The 24,060-nt window shown below is 35.8% G+C and overlaps 3 protein-coding genes and 1 long non-coding RNA gene across 12 annotated transcripts in view; all 4 read right to left on the bottom strand.

Annotated features, from left to right (window-relative positions):
- LOC132909776 (serine/threonine-protein phosphatase 2B catalytic subunit 2-like) overlaps positions 1-24,060 on the bottom strand; it is a 234,993-nt gene that overhangs the window by 144,852 nt on the left and 66,081 nt on the right. For 5 of the 9 annotated variants that reach the window (XM_060964857.1, XM_060964860.1, XM_060964858.1 and 2 more), the window contains exons 1-2: positions 5,083-5,251; positions 2,023-2,226 (exon numbers count right to left, since the gene is read on the bottom strand). In XM_060964857.1, the coding sequence (XP_060820840.1) occupies positions 2,023-2,226; positions 5,083-5,209 (331 nt within the window). In that variant the 5' untranslated portion in view covers positions 5,210-5,251. Of the gene's footprint in view, positions 1-2,022; positions 2,227-5,082; positions 5,252-24,060 lie in introns of those variants that run through there. The other 4 variants (XM_060964859.1, XM_060964861.1, XM_060964866.1 and 1 more) reach the window with 1 other exon arrangement.
- LOC132909465 (uncharacterized) lies at positions 5,216-7,728 on the bottom strand (the record flags this gene model as incomplete). The annotated part of the gene is made up of 1 exon (XM_060964321.1): positions 5,216-7,728. A coding segment is annotated over exon 1 (1,917 nt), but the record flags the coding sequence as incomplete, so codon positions are not given.
- On the bottom strand, positions 8,480-11,242 carry LOC132909594 (uncharacterized). The gene is made up of 2 exons (XM_060964517.1): positions 10,632-11,242; positions 8,480-9,449 (listed from the first exon to the last, which is right to left on the bottom strand). Exons 1-2 carry the CDS (start codon positions 11,038-11,040, stop codon positions 9,394-9,396), a joined length of 465 nt encoding a protein of 154 aa, XP_060820500.1. The 5' UTR covers positions 11,041-11,242; the 3' UTR covers positions 8,480-9,393.
- LOC132909605 (uncharacterized) lies at positions 14,475-18,888 on the bottom strand. The gene is made up of 2 exons (XR_009658570.1): positions 17,630-18,888; positions 14,475-14,711 (listed from the first exon to the last, which is right to left on the bottom strand). It is a non-coding gene; the product is annotated as an uncharacterized LOC132909605 (long non-coding RNA).

Here is a 24,060-nt window from a genome sequence, read left to right as displayed (position 1 = left end):
AGAGGCAAAGTAAAGAGAGAGGCTCGACGTCGCGTTAAAACAGAGAAACGCGTCAGCAGGCAGGCCTCGACGCTTCGAGGCCTCGCTTTTCTATCTTGTCGAGGGTTTAAGGCCGGTTCACACGAGCGGAATCGATCAGGCTACCCTTATTGGATCAGACGAAACGAACCGCTCAACCGTGCATCCGTCGCACGCGGCACTAACTTGTTCGTTCTACGTATATACAGGGTGTGACAAAATATTAGTGCGCCTCGAAAAAGCAATGATGTTACAGACACTGTTCTTTGTTTACAAATACCATTAACTATGTCATCTCCTTGTAACGGGCTGTCTTATGGAAATAAGTTATTTGCTTCTTAAGAATTAAACATGCATCGCGTATTTATACAGGATGTTCCAAGTTTAACCTTTACTCTGCCCATTGTGTTAATTTGACATATTTTCTCACTGAAAGATTCTATTATACTCGTTCATTTGTACAAACATTTTCCTGAATCGTTTTGACATGAATTCTTTTCATATGAATAGCATATATATGTCATTTCCATGGAGAAAAAATACCTTTAGAGCTGTAAATGACATTTGTTATGAAAACGCTGTTGGGTATCAATTTGACCTATATAACTTTGACGTTTTATCTAGCCATTTGGCAGCTAGTATATTGCCGTATAATTTTGCTATTACACGACAATTATACTCTCGATGTACTACCCTTTCAGGATATATATAGTCATCTATAACCTTGAAAGTTAGCATAAACTTGAGGAAAGAAGAATGTAAATGTTCGCAGCGCATGCTGTGACAAGTGTGAAACAACTTTACGGTCATCTCACAGATTTATTCCTTGTAAAGAATGCGAAATTTCAATGGCTTAAATCTCTACCTTTTTTATACTCGATAAGAGAATTTACAAAATGAATCACTCACTTCTTCGTCTCACTGATCTTTTACCACTATCAAATTAATATCGAAAGATATATATGTACAGGTTGAAATGCGAAACCGAGAGGCGGATAAGGGTTAAACCATCAAATTTCGTCGGTATGTTCCATAAGTAGAAACAAGAGACACATATTGTACGAACACAGATCCGTAAACGTTTTATAAAAGACTTATAAAAGACAAAAATGTAAAACCCAAAGGCAAGGGACGAACGTTATCGTGAAAGACGATTTGATCCGCGAGATCACGAGATCTGACACCGTTAGACTTTTATCTGTAGGGAACAGACAAAGTGAACTGTGTATCGTACAAGCACCGGTTCACAGGAAAAACTAATAAAAAGGATTTATGGCACGTTCATTGAACTGAAGCAAGATAAATATGAAATTCAGAGAGCGATAAGTTCAATATGCTCGTACGACGTTAAGCTTGAGTTCGAAACGGTGGACGGTACTTTGAAATGGAAAAATAAGTCGATTTTGTTTTCAACGTAATATCGCGTGCTACTAAAGCGCACGTATGTTCGTACACGTCTTTCTTTTATTTCCACTCATCGTACGACATGTTGGCGAAGTTCGATCGTTTAAACTTGAGACAGCCTGTATAACGAAATTAAGAAATTCATAAAAAGAAGAATTAATCTGGTTGGCTTCCGAAAGGCTCAAATATCCTCTACATATTTCGCGACACTCTGTATACATATATGAGGGACAAGATGGTAGCACGAAGTCGATACTTCGCTTCGTTCACGATGTCGCGATCGTTCTCATGTAAACGCACACCGAAGCCGTGGAATCGGTGGTCTTTCTCGCCGCGTGTAACTGTGTCAAGTGCCTTTCATGTTTTTCCCTCTAACGTGTCGCCATATAACGCGTCCTTTCCTGCGACTCGATTCTTCGAAAGGTTCTCCAGAGTTGCCATTCTCTTTCTTTTCTTTTTTTCGTTCTTTGCTTTCTTTTTTTGGATTGGTTTGGCGAAGTAGATTTGATCGATACACGTTTCACGGGGGATTGAAATTGACGTTGCGGGATGGAGGGCAATGTAAAAATGTTCTGAAAGAAAAAGATGAAGAGGACTCACCGGTGACTGGAGCTTCAATATCGATCATAGTCTTCTCCGAGCGAAGAAGGGCTGCTCCATCGTTGACTATACGAAGAGCCGCTGCCTCGTCGATTCTACCTTCCAGGATAAAGTGTTGCTTGAGGACTTCCGGCCGTGGCCGATCCGTTCGCGGGTCGAACACATCAGCCACTGTCAGTTTGTGCGACGGCGGAAAGGGCACATCTGTTAATAAAAACAACAAATTCTAATTAGAATATGAATGCTTACTGTTAACGTGGTTATTATTGCTAATTCAGTACGCTGTTTCATTTCCTCTAGTTAGAAGACGAAATGTTGCCAACTTGGTGCATTGTTTTATTTCCTCCCAGTTACGAGAATCATTTTTGCTCATTGATGTTGAAGTGGTCATCACTTCTAAGAAAACTCTACATCTGGTCCTTTTAATTTTCTCAAGCACTGAAGCCATCGACAGTAGACAGGCGACGATGGCTTTTCAGTCAGAGGGTAACACTGCTAGCGTGCGGATCTGGACCAGCTCAAATCATATTCCTATTTGTATTTACACTTTTGCATGAAAATATATTTTCTACCTTACAATTTATCCACGCGTTCCTTTGTTCACACATCTGATAACCTCAACAATTGAGGTAAGAAGAATGTAAGAAGAATATGTATGAGATGAAATAGAATATAAACACAGAAAAATTACCATTTCTATGAACTCATCGAGAAAGTAGCGACAAGATTTTCGAGGTTTTAAACAATTCGTAAAAACCTTGCTCATCGATTCTCTGCAACTTCTAATTTTCAATCAGAGATTGAAAGCAAGAAATCGATGTTCAATAGTTCGTGCATATTTAATTCATCTCTCGATATCCTAAAAGATTGTTAAAAATCATGTCCGCCAATTGTCTCGAACCCATAATTATAAAAATTTAAAAAAATTCAACGATATTCTATATCATACTACCGTTATCACCAGATAATTTTCCAAATCGTCGATCTTTTCCCTCGGAACAAGCGATCGAACCACGCGTATGTATATATACATACACACGTATATCCCTGAAACAAGCTGAAACGTAGCGAAATCCCGAATCCCGAGATCAGCGAAGGACTCACGTTCGTATCGCGAAGTCGAAGCAGCTCGACCGGTATCCATTCCAGAAATTATACCAGCTTATCGTAACCACGCATCTGACACAGTTTCCGGAAAAAAGCCACGGGTAATCTCCTAGTATCTCTCGAACGAACGTTTCGTACGGATTACCAAGCTAAAATCCACGCTGATTCGATCTCTCTCCTATTATTTTCTATTGTACGTTAAACTTGTATTGCGCTTATATCAGTCAGCTGCACTATCGTTCGTCTTTGCACTCTACAAGATGTATTTTAATTAGAAAATTACGAACAAACCGAACTGCTATCATTCATAAGACGTTCTTAATAATTTAATTAATTTTACGACAATTAAAATAAGATCAAATTAAAAACGTGACCTCTCGTGTTCTCCTTTGTAATCTTCAACTAATAAAATACATTACTGACATGTTTCTTTAAAATATACATTCTCATCGTATAATCTATTGATTCCACAAATGTCATCATTATCGTGTGCGCTGACACAGTGTCTCTTTTCAAGTAAAATACATCAGCGTCATTCAGACGAGATCGTAGTTTACTACTAAAGGAAGCTCATCGTACGATCTTCCGTCAATTTAACTGCGTTAATCGCGTAATAACAAACGCCGATAAATTTTCTGACTCGATAGACTTTTCTTTCTTCACTATACTTCTTTTGGTATAATGTAATATTAATTAATAGAGCACTGTCATTCATGAACGACTTGTAACCGAATTGTACGTTAAAGAGTTACATATCCGATAATAATAGTAACAAGAATAAGAAAATAATACATATTACTCCCAATTACTAATCCATCGCTAATTGAACATAATACATAAAATTCACACACTGTTATTAGAAGTTCTGCGGAGTGTCCGCCTGCTTATGAACGACAGTGTGCTATTCGTGGTAATTAACTATTGGCAAATATTGACCGAGGCAGTAGCAAACGTTATCTGGTATAATCAACCTGTTATCTTTCCAATTAATGCTTCGCATATATTTTGTTCGCGGCCTCTCTTTCTTCGTGGATGATTTATAGGTTAGTTGGCTTATCGCCGGCCATTGTAAATTGCTGTTTGCCGGTCGACGAAGAAAGAGAAACCGCGGTGGCACGTTGGATCGCACGCCAACCATAATCCCGTTTTTCTATCGATAGCATCGCATGCGTTTTACGGAGATAAATCGATGCGGCTATTCGTTCTGTCTTTACGAGCCTCGTGACACCATCGAGAATTTATAATGAATACTCTGACCTGCAGCTTTGATAAACTTCGTGCTGCGTTTTATATATATCCGCAGAAGATAATTTTGAGAAGATATCGAGGTAAAAAATTGCAAGGTGTTAGGATTGAAACGAAGGAAAAAGTTTGATTTCAAATATTATGCTTTGTATCATGATTAGGATTTTAAAAGTTTGATGTTCGATTTATAATTAGTATTTTCTAAGAAATGTATTATTTGCTATTTTTAGAAAGTAACTCTGTATCCTCGACGTGTTAAACCTTTGGATTAGATTACTTAAAACATTCGCAGCCTGCCCAATGTTTGTTCACCTAATTGGATTATTCTGTCGATAGAAGCCACCTAAATAAATGAAGAGTTTGTTACCATAATCAACCCGCTCCATACCGGCACAGAACTCATGCAACTCTCTATGCTGCAATTTCCGAAGACTTAATACGAATTCTTAAATTCCCCAATTTCTCTGCGCTTTGATTCTAATATCAATAATTTCCAATTGCATACCAATTTCTTTCATGTCAATTCCTAATCCTGCGATTCGCAATATAAATTTCAAATAAAAATGTTATACACAAATTTCCGACGTCAAACGACACATCTGCAATTGTACATTTTCCAACAATTAACTAAATTTTATACAACGCGACGAGACTAAATTTCTTCGTCTTTTTCTAAAACAAATCAACGAAAGACACGATACAGATTACCTGGATTTCTCTCTTCCAATATCTTGGGCTGGCTCTTCTTAAATTTTATTTTCAGAGGTTTTTCCTCTTTGCAATGCTTCGTCGATGTTAGATCACTGTCATCTTTCTGCATCGACGAATACGGCATATCTTCCTCCTTCGCTTTCTCCGATTTCTTCTTATCATCTTTATCATCTTCAGCATCCCTTATCTCTGACGAACTCCTCGATTTTCTGATCGAACGTATCCATCCTCTCTTCATCACTCTTCTCAGAAACGATTGGAAACAGGCATCCTTTTTAAAAGTATCGACCAAACCAAAATTTTCGAAAACTTCATCTTCTTCGTCAGGCAATGGACCACAACCTTTATGATTCGTGTCTGTCGACAACTCTCGTTCGATCGAATCAATAGAAGAATTCTTTGTATTGTCTACTTCACTGAGAGCTTCGTTTAAATCAATGCTCCCACGAGAGCTGACTGAATAATAAACGCTCGTAAAATTATCTTCACCGCTTTTATTCGAATTTTCGGTACACTTGTCACTAGTATATGATTTTGAATCTCTTTGATCATCATTTGTATCTTCTTTTGGACTCGTCAAAGAATCAACCGAGCCCGACGATTTCTGTACAGGAACTGTCGAAAAATCTATGTGGTTATCAGAGTTTTCACGATCACTAGTTGCATCAAAAGAATCTTTCAATTTGGTAGTGTCAGTATCCCTCTCTTCGATCTGCATATCAAAATTCGCTGATAGCTCTGAGTAGGACCCAGTGCGTGTTAATTCATCCGTCATCGATTGAGATCTATCCAATCTTTTGATATACTCTTCGGATATAACGAGATCGTTCTTTTTAGGACTGCTAATAATATCGGAATCGGAGCAACTTTTTTTAAGAAAAATGTCTCTAGTAGGAGACACAATATCTTCGTCCTTACACTTTCCTGTTGGAGACACGATTCTTCCTTGTTCTTTGGACATATTCTCATCCACGATCTTCTTTTCGACCTCCAAATTCGCTTCCCTTTGATCCTCAGCCAAATCCTTCGAAGAAACCCCAGACGAGAACTTACTAACATGATCGTCCTCTCTGTTCGCTTCAGGATTCTGTTTAGACACCACGTGGTTATTGTTACCACATTTGATAAAATCTTCAGATTCGTTCAAATTAATGTTATTCATATAGCTACTGAACACCATCTCTTTCTGCTCGTAGCTCAGGGAATCTCCCAAGTAAATGTCTATAGCTTCCTTAAATTTCTCTTCTTCCATCAATATGTTAGTTTCCAACTTCCTACTACTCTCTTCGTCACCAACTTCGCTTTCCACAATATCTTTATTAAACAAGAATCTAGAAAACGCTCCAGAGATGTTGTGCAAGTTATGTGACAAGAATGCCAGTTTATCGTCATGACGAATTGACTCACATTCCACGGGACACTCGATTGACAGAGGTGAACCAGTTTCAACCAGGAGAGAGTTGTCCGCACTTGACTGCGGTGAATCAATGTCTTGCAGAGGTGGGATTTCCGCGAAGAACTTTCGGTTCTTCTTCAAACGGCGACTTAAAAGCGGACTGAAGGTCGTTTCGCTCTTCGCTTCAACTAATTTCTCCTTGTCTAATTCCCAATTTTCTATCTGGCGACGTTCGTGTTCTTTGGCTAGCATCGTCTTCAACGTTTCGTCGTCGATACTGTGGCTGTCGTGAACTGAATTGTATCGTTCATTAGAAATCGATAAACGCGTATTGATATGCATTTCTAACATCTTCATCAGATCAGGCCCACTACAGATTGGTAGATCGGTGTTTTTGTTCGTTGACGACTCGGAAGAATCAGTGGGAGATAGTTTAACAGGAGTAGGAAAGGGTGCCCTGGGTGCCACGGGCGTCTTCACTCGCAACTGCCTCAATTTTTCTATCAGACTACTCATGCTGGGACTCGATTCTGTATGAAATTTCGAAGGCGTCGGGTTTGGAGTGTTGTATCTGTCGGATGGAGACAAATCCGGTGAATCGAAGGAATCCACGGGCAAACGGTAGGTCTCGCAACGGTTTTCTTCAGACATCTTGAGTCTTGGTTGTTCGATTGTTTCTTCTTTTATTTTGATTGATTACTATTTATAATATCGATAATTATCTATTACTTATATATTAATAATCATATATTATTTGAATAGCCTCTGTTATTTATTAATATTCCTATTATTGTTCCATTACGTTCTTTCCTTTTGGACGTCTTAAATAATAATAATAAACCTCTAGTCTTAAATACTCGTATGTATTACTCCGTGGAATTATTTATTGTTTGTTACCTATTATTCGTCTCGCAAAGTGAAAATGATCCTTCTATTGACAGAAAGGTCGGACGAAATTCGGTTGACGAGTATCACGGACCTCGTACGAACCAATCGTTAACGGTTTCTACGCGCACGCTGAGACAACAAAACTCCTTTGTTTCTTTTGCAAGTACAGTCTCAGCGACAATACACGACGATGCGCAAACGAAACCAGTCACTTACATCTAAGGCACGTCGCGAACCAACGAATTCTAGAACCGATAGAAAGATCAGCCACGTTGATAATACGAAATAATACTAAACAGTGAAAAGTGTTGGGAAAGAACGGTTGACGATTTCAGTTTAGACGGTTAAAATGGGTTGGGAGAACGTTTACATCGACGTTGGAGTCAGATTTGAATTGGTGTTCTGATCGTCCAATGGAAATTTCTTTTCCTTGTCGCTGTTAATTGATTGGAGAACGTTGCTCATGTTCCTTTAATTTTGTTGGTTAACGTTTACCTTACTCCAAATGAAAAGTTTTAATCAACGTCGATTGGCTACAAAAGATTATGTTTTCGACTTTTTTTATTATTCGTTGTGTATTTACTCGTTGACGGATAGCTAGTTTCTTTGTACTGTAAGACGATTGTTGATCCTTATTGCTGCTAATTTGTTTGTCAAAGCTTGCTGATATGTTTTCCAGATGTAAAATGGTTGTTAATATTTCAGTTGATCATTTCTTCAACATCATTCAAGAATGCGATTCTTTGATTGTTTTAAGTATTTTGAGGAGAAATTTATTCGACTCTCGTAATAATTTAGCCTAACAGATGTCACAGATACGTTTATAGTGAAAACCTTCTAGAAGGTTATCTCCTTTTTTTTTTAAAAAAAAAAGCAGTCTATAAATTATATAAAGGAAGATTTATAAATATCTATTTATCACATATTATCATATATAGTGTCACTTGATTGAAGCAGAAACAAAAAATTGTTTGGAACCAAATTACAAGTATTTTTACAATTACATATATATTCTTTCTCGGGAAGAGCTTAACTATATTGAAACAACATTGGACCAGATATATCCATCTCATTAAAGAAGCCAGGTTTTCCAGAATGAAGAAGTCAGAATTACAAACGTCGCAGAAAATTTATTAAAATCATACACAATGTCATAAATCACCTTTATCATTCAACGTCTTCCGTTGCCAAGATCTTTCTAAGAAAAACTTACTTAATTTTCATTCCATCACCGTACCTCGTTAACTTGGTCGTGACAACTTTATTATCGAGCTAGTTGTAAATTGGCGAATAATCGCAGCGTGTAAATAAATCTTCAATAGACAACGGTTGACCAATGTTCGACCAATTGATGAGAAAATGGCACAAGCGCGAATATTTTTCTAAAACCGGCATATAAATTTAAATACAAGATATTCGTATTTATTTGGGCAACTTTGCTATAGATTCCCAAATATTTATGAGTACGTATAATAACATGTCTTTATTATATTTAAGAATTTAATGCTAGAAACGCCAGAAATTCTTTTTCCTGATATTGTTCTTCAGCGTATTTTTGTTATAACTTAAAAACAACTAATGAAAAATAATAAAATGATTTACTATTACTTTAAGCAAAACAAAGAAGAATATATGTTACTGCTGAGAAAACAAAAACACGAATAAATATACCTATTATAGTGTAAATAATAATCCTTATATTCCGATAACTCTAGTCAAAATAACTAGTTTTCCCAAATTAAAGTATGTATACATATAAGATTTTTTGTCTGAAGCCCACAAATAATTTTAACCGTATACTGAAAAATGAGCTCGTGTTGTTTCGTATTTCCGAGTTTCACGATATCGTTCTCCGATCAAACAATCAAAAGATGAAATTAAAATATAATTTTGCTCGTGTCCTACGTTTGCGGGGATTATCCGATAAAACAGCGGTAGATTCTTGAACAGTTTGTTTCCTTCGATGATTTTCTCTGGCTGATCATAGAACGACAGTAGCTTTCAAGTCCCTTCGTAGTTCTCTTCTAGTCTGATATTATATTGCCGTTTATGTCTTTCCTCAAATCGTTCATCGTCGATTCTGCGAAGCGAAGATACATTTTTGTTTTTTTACTTTGTTTGAAAAAGTAGAAGGTTCAAGGATCGTGGAAATATTTGTCTTATAATTTAGTAGTCTCGAAAGCTCTACAACTGGAGATAAAAATGCAGCTCACGGTTATGATAGTATATTCTAGATAAGCTGGTAGCAACGAAGAAAGAAAGCGATGATGAAGTTTACCGAAGAACTTCAGATCGTAAAAGGAATGAAAACAGAATGTTAAAGGTATCATCGTAGTATCATAAATCTACATGTTCATTTCTTTCAAATCTTTTGTATATATATATACAAAATACATGAACCTAATTTTAAAACCTACATGCCTAATTTCTTCTCTATGCCAATATTAATATTAACATGCAACAATCAGAATATTCGATTAAACGAAATAATCAAATAATCTTGCAATATTATGTTCTTCTGTAACGTATTATCCATAACACATAAACCTATGCCACTTCAAAGGCAAACCTTGCTACACAACGATCAACACTTGCTACGCCAATTTGCAATTGAAATGACAACGAAATTCATTTCAAACATCTATTCACAATGCACCGTTATCCACATTGTATTATATCAACCACAAAACCAACATCTATTATACATATCTCTTTCATGCCGTGTATCACTTTGATCACGTAACATTCAAACTCTCATAAACTAGATAAGCTTATTATCCAAACGAAAGGGAAATTAAGAAGAAATTCTATCAAGTCAAACGCTTGTTGTTGCAATTTTCTATTAAGATAACAATCAAATAACTTTCAAACGTTTGTTCACAACGCATTGTCGTCCACAATGTATCATATTAATTACAAAAGTTACATGTATTATACATTCCTTCACCACTCTGTAACATTCAAACTTTTACAAATTAGATAAACCTATCATTGGAAGAAAAACAAAATTAAGAAGAAATTTTATCAAGTCGAACACACCTGCAGGTCCAATTTCCCATTAGAATGACGAGCAAACACATTTCAAACATTTATTCACAACGCATTGTTGTCCACAATGTATCGTATTAATTACGATCCCATATAATACCATACAATACAATATACGAATTTGACCACGTGATATTCAAACTCTCGCAGACCAAATGAAATTATTATGCAAACGAGAACAAAATTAAAAAAAAATTGTATCACGTCAAACAACCCATGGAACTCGCTTCTCGTTTTCTCAACTCCAGCACCCTCCTCAGCTTGCCCATTATGGTGGTCCTATTTGTGTATTTTGTTCCCTCCTCCTGGCCCATATCAAAGAACGCCTTGATGGTGGAAAACCTTCCCATGCTCGACTCCTGCGACACTCCACTTCTATTCCCAGTTTCAGCGTTTTTTATCGGGGACGTGGAATTTTGTGAAACTTGATTAACCTTGTGCAAGTTCTGACGAACAGCTACGTATAAGTTATCGTCGCGATCGACCAAAGGAGCGTCCAAAGTTTTCCACGATTTTAGATATTTCTTCTTCTCCTCTGTTTGTTCCTCCTCTTGTATACTCTCCATTTCAACTTCTCTCTTCAACAACGATGAGGAATTGTAACAAACGTCGTTCGATGACATGATACGGTGCTACTTTCACCATACAAACATCAATACGAATATGAGAAGCGTAACTTTCGCTTTTGGTTCGATCGAGTTTGAAGATTTTGGAAGATTCGTCGTTTGCAACGTAGATAAATTAACGACGGTACAGTGAAGTTGTTGCGTATTGAAACGGTGAGTTAATTGGTCGAGCACAGTGGTTTGCGTTGGTTCGTGGTTGGTTGTGGTGTGTATGGCAACTCGTGGTTAATTGGTGTAGACAGACGAGTTGGATTGTAATTGGATAGTTTGGTTATCTGCGATTGGTTAGCTCTTTCATTTCTATGATCAACTGCTCTCGCTTCTTGTCTTTAATATCGAATTACCTTTACGATTTATAATATGCTGCTTCTTTTCCATTGCCAAATTCACTGGAAATACGTACATAATAAACTGGTTTCACTGCTTGTCTTTGAAACCGAGATACATTTAAATAAGACGGTTGCGATTATAAAATTAATTAAAATTAATTTTATCTTGAGATATCATCGATCATGTTATGTAGCTATAATTCAGAACTATAATATATGCTATATTATAAATATATTATAATAGATAATTCCCAGTATCAATCCTGAACTAATACTGTACTAGCTAAATCACTAACAGAAATAAAATATTTTTCTCTATGCGATCTTCCTTTTTGCACCAAGCTACTTATTTACAACGCAAATTGTCAAATTTTTATCCGAATCCCTCATCAATTTTTATCTTTTCATCGAACTTTTTTCCTATATATAATACCAACGTTCCAGTATTCATCAAAGTTCGCTGTTAATTAATTTTCTAAGGATTACTTGTTCTCCAGCAATCTAACCTGAATCGCGTCAAGGATTAAAATCTATCTAACTAAAACTAATTTGTCTTCATTAAATTTTTATTTTATGATTATAGAAATTTCTAAAAAAAAAAAATACAGTTAACCTGTTAAAATATATTCAGATAAATTGTAGGTTAGTTTTTCTAGTTCAAATCAAGTCACTAAGTACCAACCTGATTAAAGCAAAGACACCAACGTATCCGGTTGACCAAAATTTCAAGTAAAACAAATTACTCGGGGGCAGAGGGAGGATATCTTTCGGTCCTGAAGAAAATTCGCTCAGACCGGACGAAACCGCTTGCTTAAAGCTGGCCAACTTTTTATTTTTCCCACGATCCTCGCGAGATACCGAAAGCACGATGAAACTTTTCGGATTAGAATAGTATCGTCTGGAGAGGTTCAGCAGCCACTGTTTCTGGCCAAAAAAATTATATAAAATTCGAAGGCAAGATACAGCGCACCGTCTATACGCTTTAACAGATTAGAAACGTTGCAACACTATTTCGCTACTGTTTTCGAGAACTATGCTCCGCGTTGTATCTCATGAATAAGAATCGTTGGAAAGTTTAAAGAATCGTTTCATCTCTTTCAAAGGAAGTTTCCTCGTTTTCTCGTGGGTTGCAGCGCATGTCGAATTTCCATAAAGTCTTGTAGACGATATTAAATTTCAATTTGTGAAAAGCTGCCTATTAATCGATCGCACGTCAGTCAAAGTGCGATCAAATATCGGTAATCTCAATTGTCGAGGATGGTACGTTCAGAATCAGTTGGTCGAATAACGCTGTCGATCTTTAATCCGAGGGGAAGATTTATTTTCCATTTAAAGGACTGTGAAACGAACGAAATTACTGACAGCGAGGTCAATTGTTTCTACTTTTGCAATAACGTTCTGAATTTTTAGACCGTTAAGAAGGTTCGCCTTCAAAATTTCAACTAACTTGCGTATTAAAATTCGGAATTATTAATATTTTCACATGGTAGTTACGTTAAACCCGAAATACGATTCTGAAAATATATTGTACTGTATGTATTCTGCTATATCTCGATCGACATTAGACAGTTTTCTACGAATGTTTTGAAGGAAAACACGAAAGGGACTGAAACGGTGAAACGGTAGAAATTGTAGGAAAATAGAGGTGCAGTGATCAGACAATGCTTCAGTTAAATCTGAATGTATTCGTTATAATGCTAACTACAGATGCAATCTAAAAATTATGTCAATAAAGAAATATACCATATAAACAGAAGAATTGGTCAATAATGCTAATAAAACAAATATATGTTAACTTGTGCTACCAATTATTTAACAATCTTTCAAGAGACGATTGATGTTATAAGAACATTATCTCTTCGCAAGCTGAGTATGACAATGAATACAAAAAAATATATTTCTGAAGTTTACAAAATGCATTTTATAAACATTCGATGAAATTTAAGGAGATAGAAACAAGCAATGGTTTCGGATAAACCAAAAATCATGTTTAAAGCGTAAAAATCGTAAAAGTCGAAGTAGACAATAATCGAATAATACTAATATTCTAATAACAATCAAATTTTAAAAACGAATAAAACAGTGACCCAAAAAGTATAAAAAAAGAACCACGTCTTAATTTAGTAAAAAGGAATCGTGATTTGGAAAAACTTGGTATTGTTTGTTTCTACCTATACATATAGACATTGTATATCTTAATTAATTAAGGAAGACTAATTTGTTTGTTGTTAGAATTTGTACAATTATTATGTTAATATATACAAATTATTTGAAATTATATACATATATAAACAGTCAAATTAAATCATAAGATGAGGTTGGTAAATCTAAACATGTCCGCTGAAGTACAACTTACATTAATTAGAATAATCGATTGTTTAAAATTACAAAATTTTACATAATGTGAATATAATTCCTAGTTATCTTTACAATATACAGTTTCAATATACAATTTCATTCCAAATAATACATAATTTAAAGATTAAGTTAATTCGAAATGTATACAAAATTTTCCATTAAGTTACAGTTAAGTTACAATATACAGTTTCAACATACAATTTCATTTCAAATAATACATAATTTAAAGATTAAGTTAATTCGAAATGTATACAAAATTTTCCATTAAGTTACAGTTAAGTTACAATATACAGTTTCAATATACAATTTCATTCCAAATAATACATAATTTAAAGATTAAGTTAATTCGAAATGTATACAAAATTTTCCATTAAGTTACAAATGTCAGCAATCGTTGCTACTCGACGACAGCAACATAAATCTTACGTGCTAATAATTATTTTAATTATATTTACCTAATTACATCTAAATTTACAAATCTTTACAAACGAATTATATAGCACCAAAACATAGCACCAAAACATAGCACCAAAATTTACAAAAGAATCGCATATCTTTGCTTTGAAGAGGTGCTTAACGTATATAAAAATCGATTCAGATAATTGTGACATCGTCAAAAGTATCTTCCTCGCTAGATTAAATTCTAATTTATATTTAAATATATCTACGGATAAAAACTAATCGAAAAGTCGAGAAAAACGAAAGGGACTCGTTAAAATTGATAATCTTTGCTGAGATTTTCAATTTTTAAGCGAAGTCACGGGTTTAGTTTTCCGAATATCGATCAATTTTCATTATCCTAATTTAACAACGAGCTCGAATCTAGTTACAAAACATTTATAAAATTAATATTGACGCGGCCTTTTCATTTCCTCTTGTGTTACTTCCTGTAGCTAATAAGAAAGCTCAGATGAACCTTCGTGTTTTATGGCCATTTTTATATCTCCTTTACCACGAATATGTCCCTTCTTCGTTTTAGCTCTAATAAGAATTCTTCGTTTACATTTTTGTTTTACTGCATTTTTCATTAATACACTCTAATATCTTTTTCATACACGTATACATACGTAGTATACTTTGAACTTATTTACGTAACTTTCTTTCGAAGTTCGTAGAAATTTGACGAGGATTTCTTGGAATTTATTGGGTGTCTGAATTTGTTCTTTTATGGTAACACAAAGAATTGATTTTTACGACGTAGCTAATCGTATTTGCGATTCTTCGTATCGAAGATTTCAAATAGAAATAGTCTTGAAGATGCAAACTAATCGAAAAAGTGCAAGGTTATGATAGCGCGATAAATGAATATTTATGACACAGTTGATCGTATTTATGACTCTTACTAATGCAGATTTTTAATGAAACAGGTCTTCAGGTGTCAGACATTGGAAATAACGTATGCTTTCGAAAAGTACACACGCGTGTATTCATTTTATTGCCAGTTACACGGCTGCCGATGTTTATGCATTTATGCTAACTAACTGTAGATACGAAAACTACGGATAAAATAAACACGAACGTACAAATGAAAAACGCCTAATAAAGAAAGAAATAAAGTACGTACGCGTTACAGCACTCAGAGGATAAAACGTAATTTTATTCAAGTTTTGCTCGCGTAAAATATGAATTTGCATGAATATCCACAGCCTACAAATTATTAATTCATGATCAGTCCGTGCATTTCAATACGAAAGGCTGGGGCATGGCAACATTGGGAAATTTCTTTCGCCGACCTATATACACGTTTCAAACGTATACAGAGAACAGAAGTCAGAAAAACTTGTTTTGCTTTGAAACGGAAACATAACCGGCAAGCGTGTATATCTATATATATGAAATCCTCTTTAAAATCGTTATACCGAAACTGAAATATTTAACCGCAGGAATATAACAGTTTCACAAAGAGGAACGAACGAAGAAGGAGGCGATACTTGGAAAGCAATCGAATCGTTTGATTGCTTTTCTCTATTCGATAAATCTTCCTTCTGGCAAATCCTTCGAAACGAAATGGTTTGGCAAAAGGAAAAGAAAAAAGGAAAAAAAAGGAAGAAACACGATCTCCGGTAAATGTCCAAGAAGGCTGCTTACAAAACCCGGTGATCTCGCTTTCCACAGCGCGTCCAGATCATCAACGTTCAAGATCCAAACAAACGTGCATAACTATAAACAGAGTAAGCTGCCGAAACCGAGATCCCCAGGCGAAACTCGCGTAATCCACGGACAGAATCCAGGGAAACGCGATACGAGTCAGCCATCTGGCGTTGCCCATCAATCCTTTCCATCTTCCAGCCATAGCCAACATAAAACTACTATTATTACGCTACTGACACGAATATTGAACTCTATACGTTCTATTCGTGAAAGTTCGACAATTCTGCAAAATTGGTTCAACATTCACGTGGATGTTGAAGCTTCTCTCTTTCTGAACGTTTAATGGGGAGTTTGAAAGTTTATATCTTTACTTTTGTAATTTTAATTTAATAGTTTTAATTAAATACGAAGTCACCGTTTATCGTTAAAAGATTATTGGATATTCAAGATGGATATTTCAATCATACCGCTAAATCGAAATCCTTGCATATTCTTTTATAAAAGTTTCAGAAGTTGGAAATCTTCTCTGCATACGTATGTAACTGTAATTTAATCGGAGACTATTGTTCTTGCATCGACGATGCAAAAATTTGCATCTTTGCGACGTATACGGAAATGCGAAATTTAATCGAGTTCGATCCAAGATCGCTGTTATTAAAATACCGACGTGAACATTTGATTCTTTGCGTCTACACCTGCGAAATATTCTGAATCTAATGCAACTATAATTTTGAAAATCCTTGAAACCGTTATTATTACGCTAACATATCAACGCTAATATTTAATCCTTCGCGATCCTCCTGTCGGAAAAATCCGAAATATAACCAAACATTAATTTTAATAAAAAGAATCCATGTTATTATATTACTCGCACAAAATTATGAAATTTCTTAAATCTCCTTACAAATACAAAAAAAAAAAAAAAAAAAAAAAAAAAATAAAAAGAAAGAAAAATTCAAAAATAAACGACACATAAGTAGGAAGTAAGAAAATAGAAGAAAGTTGGAGGAAGAGGAGACAGAAACTCTGTAAATTATCGAGAGAAGAGGAAGACGAAGGAGCCACGAAACGGAAACGGCATCCTCGTGACGAAGTTTCTCGCGTAGCTGCCAAAAGGTGCGTATAAATAGGCCGGCTGACAAAAACAAGTCGCCGCGTCATATTGCGCGGACATAAAAGTTTTTAATCGCTCCGGCTTGCGCGCTTTACGAGCATTGCCTCTCCGTGCCGAATATTTCTATTCTTTTCTACTCCTTCGACGAATTAGTGCAACTATTTTACAAGCAAAAGAATTCGAAAGGGATTGTTCGTTCTCATATTCGAAATTAGCAAGTTGGGATTAAACTGCGAATTAAATTTACGATTAAACCGCGGATCATTGCGTAAATTCATATTCTTATGAAAGCAAATAAAGAAACGGAACTGCAGAAAATTATAAAAGTTTGTTTCCTAAAAAAGCTTAAACGCGCGATATTTTATAAAATACTTCACGTACTTTTGCATATCGCGAGTGTCTTTGCATTTTCGAACTTTCTATAATTACGACAAACGTCCGCAGTTTAATTACGACCAATTATGAAATGGTACAATTTTGCAGGGATTGATAATGGGACTGAAAAGTTACCGAACTTCCATCGAAATTATTCATTAGAAACTTGACTTCTCGTATGAGAAGTATTAACCTTTCAACTTCGCGATGATATTAGAGTGTAAAATGAGAAGTATGTTCAGATTGATTTTCTTTAATAACGAAACCAATACCTTTAGCAATACTTTTTAATATTAGAAACGAAGAGAGAATTTCTTACCAAATATAATGGCAGCCAATATATCGAAATGATAACTTCATTGCTATTGCTATACTTCCAACGACTATCTTTCTATCATTTTGGAATATCGTGTCGAATCGTCATTCTTTTTCGAATATTGCTTCATGTACCTGAAAGAGTCGAGCCCTCAGCAATTTCAATCGAATTACCATATTTCTTAAGCAATCTTACGTTTGAAATAAATCCGTGTTTAATCTACTATTAATTACAAGTTATTCCAATTCAAACAAATTCAATATAAATATATATATTAAAACAATGTAATAGAGCAACGTAACAAACAGAATGCAAAGAATCACGCGCGAATTGTTTAACTGGAAAACGTGAGAGCTTACATAAAAGTATTTATGTTACTATAGAAATGTATGTTTCGGAAATACGAAGCGTTGGAAACACGAGAATATGTAGAATATTTGCTCGCGTCCTTCGCCACGCTAAAAGTCACGAGTGTATACTACGTACTCGTTTCGCGAGTGTGAAATTCATCTTGAAAATTTAACAAAATTCAACGATACCTTTACAAAAATTGTCTACAAATTTATTTACCTTTTTTTGACGATCGGATTTGACCAATAATCGACATGATAACACGAGGACATTCCGCGTTATCCTCCGATCGAGCATCTTCTGACGATTATACTGACGACACATGCTTACCTAATGCTTCTCGGTTGACGACTTGCACGGAAGTCAGTGGCACGTTGCTCTAACTCGTTTCGTTTTCACTCGATTCGTTTCCACTCGTTTCGATTGGTTCAGATGGCGTTCCAGAAAGCGGAATATTTCAATCGCGAATTGTTCTTCGATTCTCGTTTATTTCGAAAATTTGTATACAGTAAGATTCGATGTTAAGATTTATCGTTGGCTACGCGTATTAATACTAACTTCTCGTTACTTCAACACCGTAGAATCTCTGCAGTGTAATCACCGTGGCTGATTTATTATTTTTTATGTATCTTAATTAACTTATTAAGTAATTCAAAAGACGACCAATGTATTCGTCTTCTGTTTTTCTTAAACGAGTAAAATGTTTAAAAATTTGAACGTAGAAATTGAAAAATATATTTCTCTTTTTATTTTGTATTTTAAACTTGTGCGCCTTCTTTACAAAAGTATCGGAAAAATGTATGTTTACTATCAATAACAGATAAAGAAGAAATATCTGAATAATTTCAGAGAAATTAGAATATCTCTTATCTTTTAAGTAAAGTAACGTTATACAGACTGTCACGAAAGAATGATTACATGTTTCCAACTAAATGACAAGAAACAAATATTCCAGAAAGAAAATAACAGAATTCTAATTTTTTTCTTTTTTCGCCTTCGAAATGGTATTTGGATACGATTTCTTTTAACTAGGAAGAATAATTAATTTCTGTAAAAAATTATCGACACTTTAAATGTTCTACTTAACTCGATAAAGATTATCAAAAAGCCCCATGACGATTCCGAAGTGGAAATTGCATTGATCGAGGAAGCAAAATTTCCAAAACTTCAAATACATTCAAATACATTATTGATTACGGTGAGTTTGGTTCGTATCGAAATTTGTCAAAATACGGGAAAGCTTTCGTAACTGTCAAAAGTAAATTATGAGGTGGTTTAAAATTTGCGAACCTTCTGAAATCAGCTGCGTCACTACGGGTTAATTCGTCCGTTACGAGCTCGTTTGTACACACCAAGTGTCATTTATAAGTTTTAATTATGACACGCGTGGGTCACTGTAATTTTATGCTAGATTAATTTCAGCGAATTTGCCGTTCGCAGCCACGTTCGCAGCAATCGATGCATATTGTCGTAGAATTATTCGCTGGAAATGTCACTTCGGATTTGCGAAAATATTTGGAAAAAATACCGGAAGAACAGGACAAACTATTTACATATTTTATAAATATTATGTTTCATACTCGACATTGTGTTTTTATTCGATTGATTTGTCCTGAGAGTAAATTGCCAATTTACGACCGACTGATCTTCGTGAAATTTTGTGAAAGTTCTAAAATGATCAATAACAGAAGATTATTTCGCGGAATTTCTGCTATTCCAGAGAAATAAAATTCGCCGTGAAACATTCGATAAATTCCATACGACACTTCGTGAAAGCTTCAAAGTCATCAATCATAGAAGATTAACTGAAACAATTTTTTTTACTTGAAAAATGAAATTTCATAAAGCAACTCTATAGATGTCGCGAGATTTCATAAAAGTTGTAAGATTATTAATGGCAGAAGGTTGATTATTCAAACATTTCTTTTATTTCTGAAGATTTTCGAAAACTTTTCACGAAATTCTCTTGATATTTAAGACGAAGACAAGATAATAATCGATCGCGTATCGTGCTACGAGCATTGTCACTAGTGTGGCGCGTTTACAACAAGCCGAACGGAAACGAGAAATCTACCAATTACGGCAGACAACCTTCGCAGATTGAAATCAACGAATCGCGATATCCATTGGGCTCCCATGGCGATATTTCGTCGATGTTTGATTAGACTTGGATGGACAGCCAGCATCGTCAAATCAATGTTACGCTTTGCTTGAAACAGTTGTTTGATTTATTCTACACGTCGTTCTTCGTGAACGCTCGTTTTTTCTTTTACCAGTAACTTTCAGCTACGTACACACTTGCGCGAATGTTGCTAGGTAGGATCATATCGAAATTGCATTATTCTTGGAATTTTTTTAATTCGTTTGATTTTTTATTAAATAATGATTCAGAGAAGCAGCTTTCATGCGCGAACGTTCAAGTTCTAATTAATTATATACAAAGGAAAACCGAAAGTATTCTGCTATACGAAACATTTGTACGTATTTTTTTAAATTGCGTATTTTTGTTAGAAAATACAAGAGTAATTATGTACAAGAACTGTGAATGATCCAAACAGCTTTGGAAAACATTTCGTTCTGAAAAATAGAGGAACTTTTACCAGATGGAATTTTTTATATCCATAAAGGAGAATATAATTTGAAGATAACTTTTTTCCTTCGCTGATACAGCGGCCGGGGCATTATGAATTCCAATATGCAAAGGAACTCGCTACGTTCACTGCGCTACTTCACGGCGTAAAATTTCTCTGTTGCCAAAACTCGTGCAAAGTATCCTTAGCGGATGAAATCTTTCGTACATTCGCAAAGAAACTGCGGATAACTTTCGTCTTTAATAATACAGAGATCCTGTAGAATCGGCGACCAAGAAACCAGATTATCCGATGTACAACAGAAAATTACTCACCCTAAAAACAAAGAACAATTATCCAGGGAGATGCTTTAAATATTCACAAAGAAAGATAAACGCCCTGATAATTTCGCTGCTCGGCTACCATGGTCGATGGCGTCACAAGCACCGATCTACCAAGCAACCTTCCGCTTTCATAAACAAGAAGAAACAGGCTTGTCGAAGCAAAAAAGTCCTTTCTGATGCAACGCGAGTTACACACGCGACGAGCAAACACCATGATCGGGAACAGTGTGCACGCTTGATTCGCACGGCCTCGTCAGCGCGAAGAAGGGAAAAGGAAAAAAATCGTCACTCGAGTCGATTGCGTTTATCATTCGCGAGTCCCACGATAATGAGAAGGCCACACACAGAAGGCCGCTTGTGTATACTTTTACACGCAGATATAGATTACTATGCGCGGAGTACTTACATCGGTTCGTACAAGTACGCGTGTAACCAGGCTGCGACATCGGGGACACGGGCTCGAAGAAACGAGCAAATTTCAATCGAGATTACTCCCTGTTGACATTTTCTCGGAGTTCTTCGAGCGTGCGTGCTCGATCGCGCCACGATAAATAACAAAGAGCGCCAAAACCAGTCCCGCGACCTACTTGCCGACGCCGGATGAAATTGCATTCGGCCCACGAATATTAATAATTAAGCAGCTTGTCGTTCGATCAGCGATCGATCCGATCACCCGAAAACCGTTTCTCCTCTGATCTTTTACCGATTAACCTGTTAATGATGTATTTTTTCTAATTTATATATCGTTTTGTTAAGTACACAGACGTATTAAAATAATAAATACTTCATCGTGGTTTAGTGTATAGATTGTTGATGATTCGAACTTGTTGACATTAAGCTTAGAAAGACTAAAATCTTGCCGAACAAAGTAATATTTCTGATAATAAGCGTGTTCAAGCTTCTCATTCTACTGACTGGCCAAATTCGCGCGATAGTCCTTTCAAGAGGAATTTTTCTCTTAAGAACGGACGATATTGTAAAGGTACCGATAAACTAAAATTTGACAAGAGATGGAATAACGTTGGTGTAGCTACAGTTATAACACGATCCCATGTCCCAAGACGTTATATATCTGTCGATTACATCGTACCCTAATATCGGAAATTTTTTGCGTCCTTTCTCAGACCGAACTTATTTCACTCTTCAAGGAGTTTCCTTCGCTGCCGTTACAAATTCATGCGTGAATATACGATCCGACAGATGAACATGAAAATTTCGCAATTCGACGCGTCCGAATATCGCTGCTTCTCAGAATATTTTAGCCTAGAAAATTCTTACTATTTCGAACGCTGTACAGGTAATTCCACACAAACTTCAAATAGTAGTCGAAGCAATGATATCCGCAAAAAAGAAACTACTGACCGGATAAAGACAATTTTGCAGCGAGTATTTAGGATGCTCAAGAACAATTGGAAGAGATTATTTATATATATATATATATATATATATATATATATATATATATAAATATATATATATATATATATATATATATATATATATTCGAGATGAAATCTTCCCTTCGACCCGCATGCAAGTGCACATTGAGTCACACAGCAACAGCAAGAATTTAAGGATTGCCTCGCCCTTCACGAGACTAAACGACGCGTGATTCGAACGAACGTGTGTGTACAACGCTCGAGGCGCAATTGAAAACCTTGAAGGACCAAGATGATAGGACGCAAGGAGCGATTTTATACATTTATCGAGCTGTAGGGAGAGGAGAATAGGGGCGCAAAGGATACGTAAATAAAAGACGATGGGATATGTAGGTCAGCGAATGAAAAGTAACGAGTCAGTCGTGACTGGATGGACATGAATGAATGAACGGAGCGGGAATCGCGAGGGAAAAAACGTGGGGCGTAGGTAAGAAACGATGGACAAAAGGGGAAGACAACGCAGGCTCGAGCACAAGGGAAGGTGGGGAAGGGAATGCGGGGGTGGCAGAAAGGAAAAGAAACGAAGATGACGGGAGAAAACGCGAGCCAGCTTGGAAAATAGGTCAGACCGGGAGAAAAAATAAAAAAGAAAAAAGGAAGGGAAAAAGAAAAAGCAGCGCGTTAAGAGCTCTAGTTGTTCGCTGAAACATCATAGCGCGATATGTAGTGACGAGAAGCGAGAGTTTCTTACCCTTGGAACCGGTTCCCTGGGAAAAAGTATGGACGCAGTTAAACGCGCTCGTGTTTCGAGCTTGTTAACGGACAAACGATAATTTCTTCGTGAAATTTTGCTGAAAGTTTCATGGTGCGAGCAATGGTAGATAATCGATAATTTTGTACTTTGATTATTTACTTTTTTGGACGAATATCTGTAATGAAGGTAGAAAAGAAGTCATTTGTCCTTTTGGGAGAATTAATAATTAAGAGGATAAGGGAATAGGTTCTTTGAAAGAAAAATTTATATTAAGAAATGGAAATTAGAGTTTGTATTGGAATGGTATGAGGCTGTATAAATTGGAATGCTACGACGTGTAAAATGGTAACGTCCTGGTGTTTTGGCGCTATGACTGGGGGTGATATACAGCGCGACTAGAAATACTACGCACCTAGTGCTCAAGTATTTAATAATAAACAGAATTGCAAAACGACCACATACGATTCCAAAAGTTTGGTACAAGAATCGAAAGAAAACTCTACCGTCTGCGCTGCAATTAAAAGCTGTTAATTAAACCATTGATTTAACCGTAGAATTAAAAACGCTGCCAAACTTCTACTTCCATTCTTCTCCGTTCTCAACAGCTCCCAAAACTCCGTGGAAAATATTAGAACGACTGCATGCGACATTTCGAGAACTTCTTAATCAGAGAAAAGCCAACCAAATGTTCCCTTTCTATACGAAAAATCAAGAATACCGAAAAACGATTACATGATTTTAGGATTAAAATCTTGGTAACCAAAGCAGAGGAAAGGTCTTTGGAGCTCTCGAAAATTCCAACATCTGTTCCAAAAAAACAACAACCAAGCCTAGCAGAAACCACCTCAATTATCTTCAAATCTCTGTAGCAAGAACAAAAAATTGTGGAGCGATTAAAAAAAAAAAGTTTATTTACCAAAGCGAGGTAAAAACCATTCGTGCTGCAAAAAATTCAAACATCCAAACTCTAAAACGCTCACGTTTGACAATCACTACGTAAAGCCATCTTAATCAACCATGGAAACAAACCACCCTC

This window comes from Bombus pascuorum, chromosome 8 (genome assembly GCF_905332965.1).
Source record: "Bombus pascuorum chromosome 8, iyBomPasc1.1, whole genome shotgun sequence".
NCBI classification, from domain to species: Eukaryota; Metazoa; Arthropoda; class Insecta; order Hymenoptera; family Apidae; genus Bombus; species Bombus pascuorum.
Note: the sequence above shows the minus strand (reverse complement) of the source record. Positions and strands in the feature narration are given on the sequence as shown.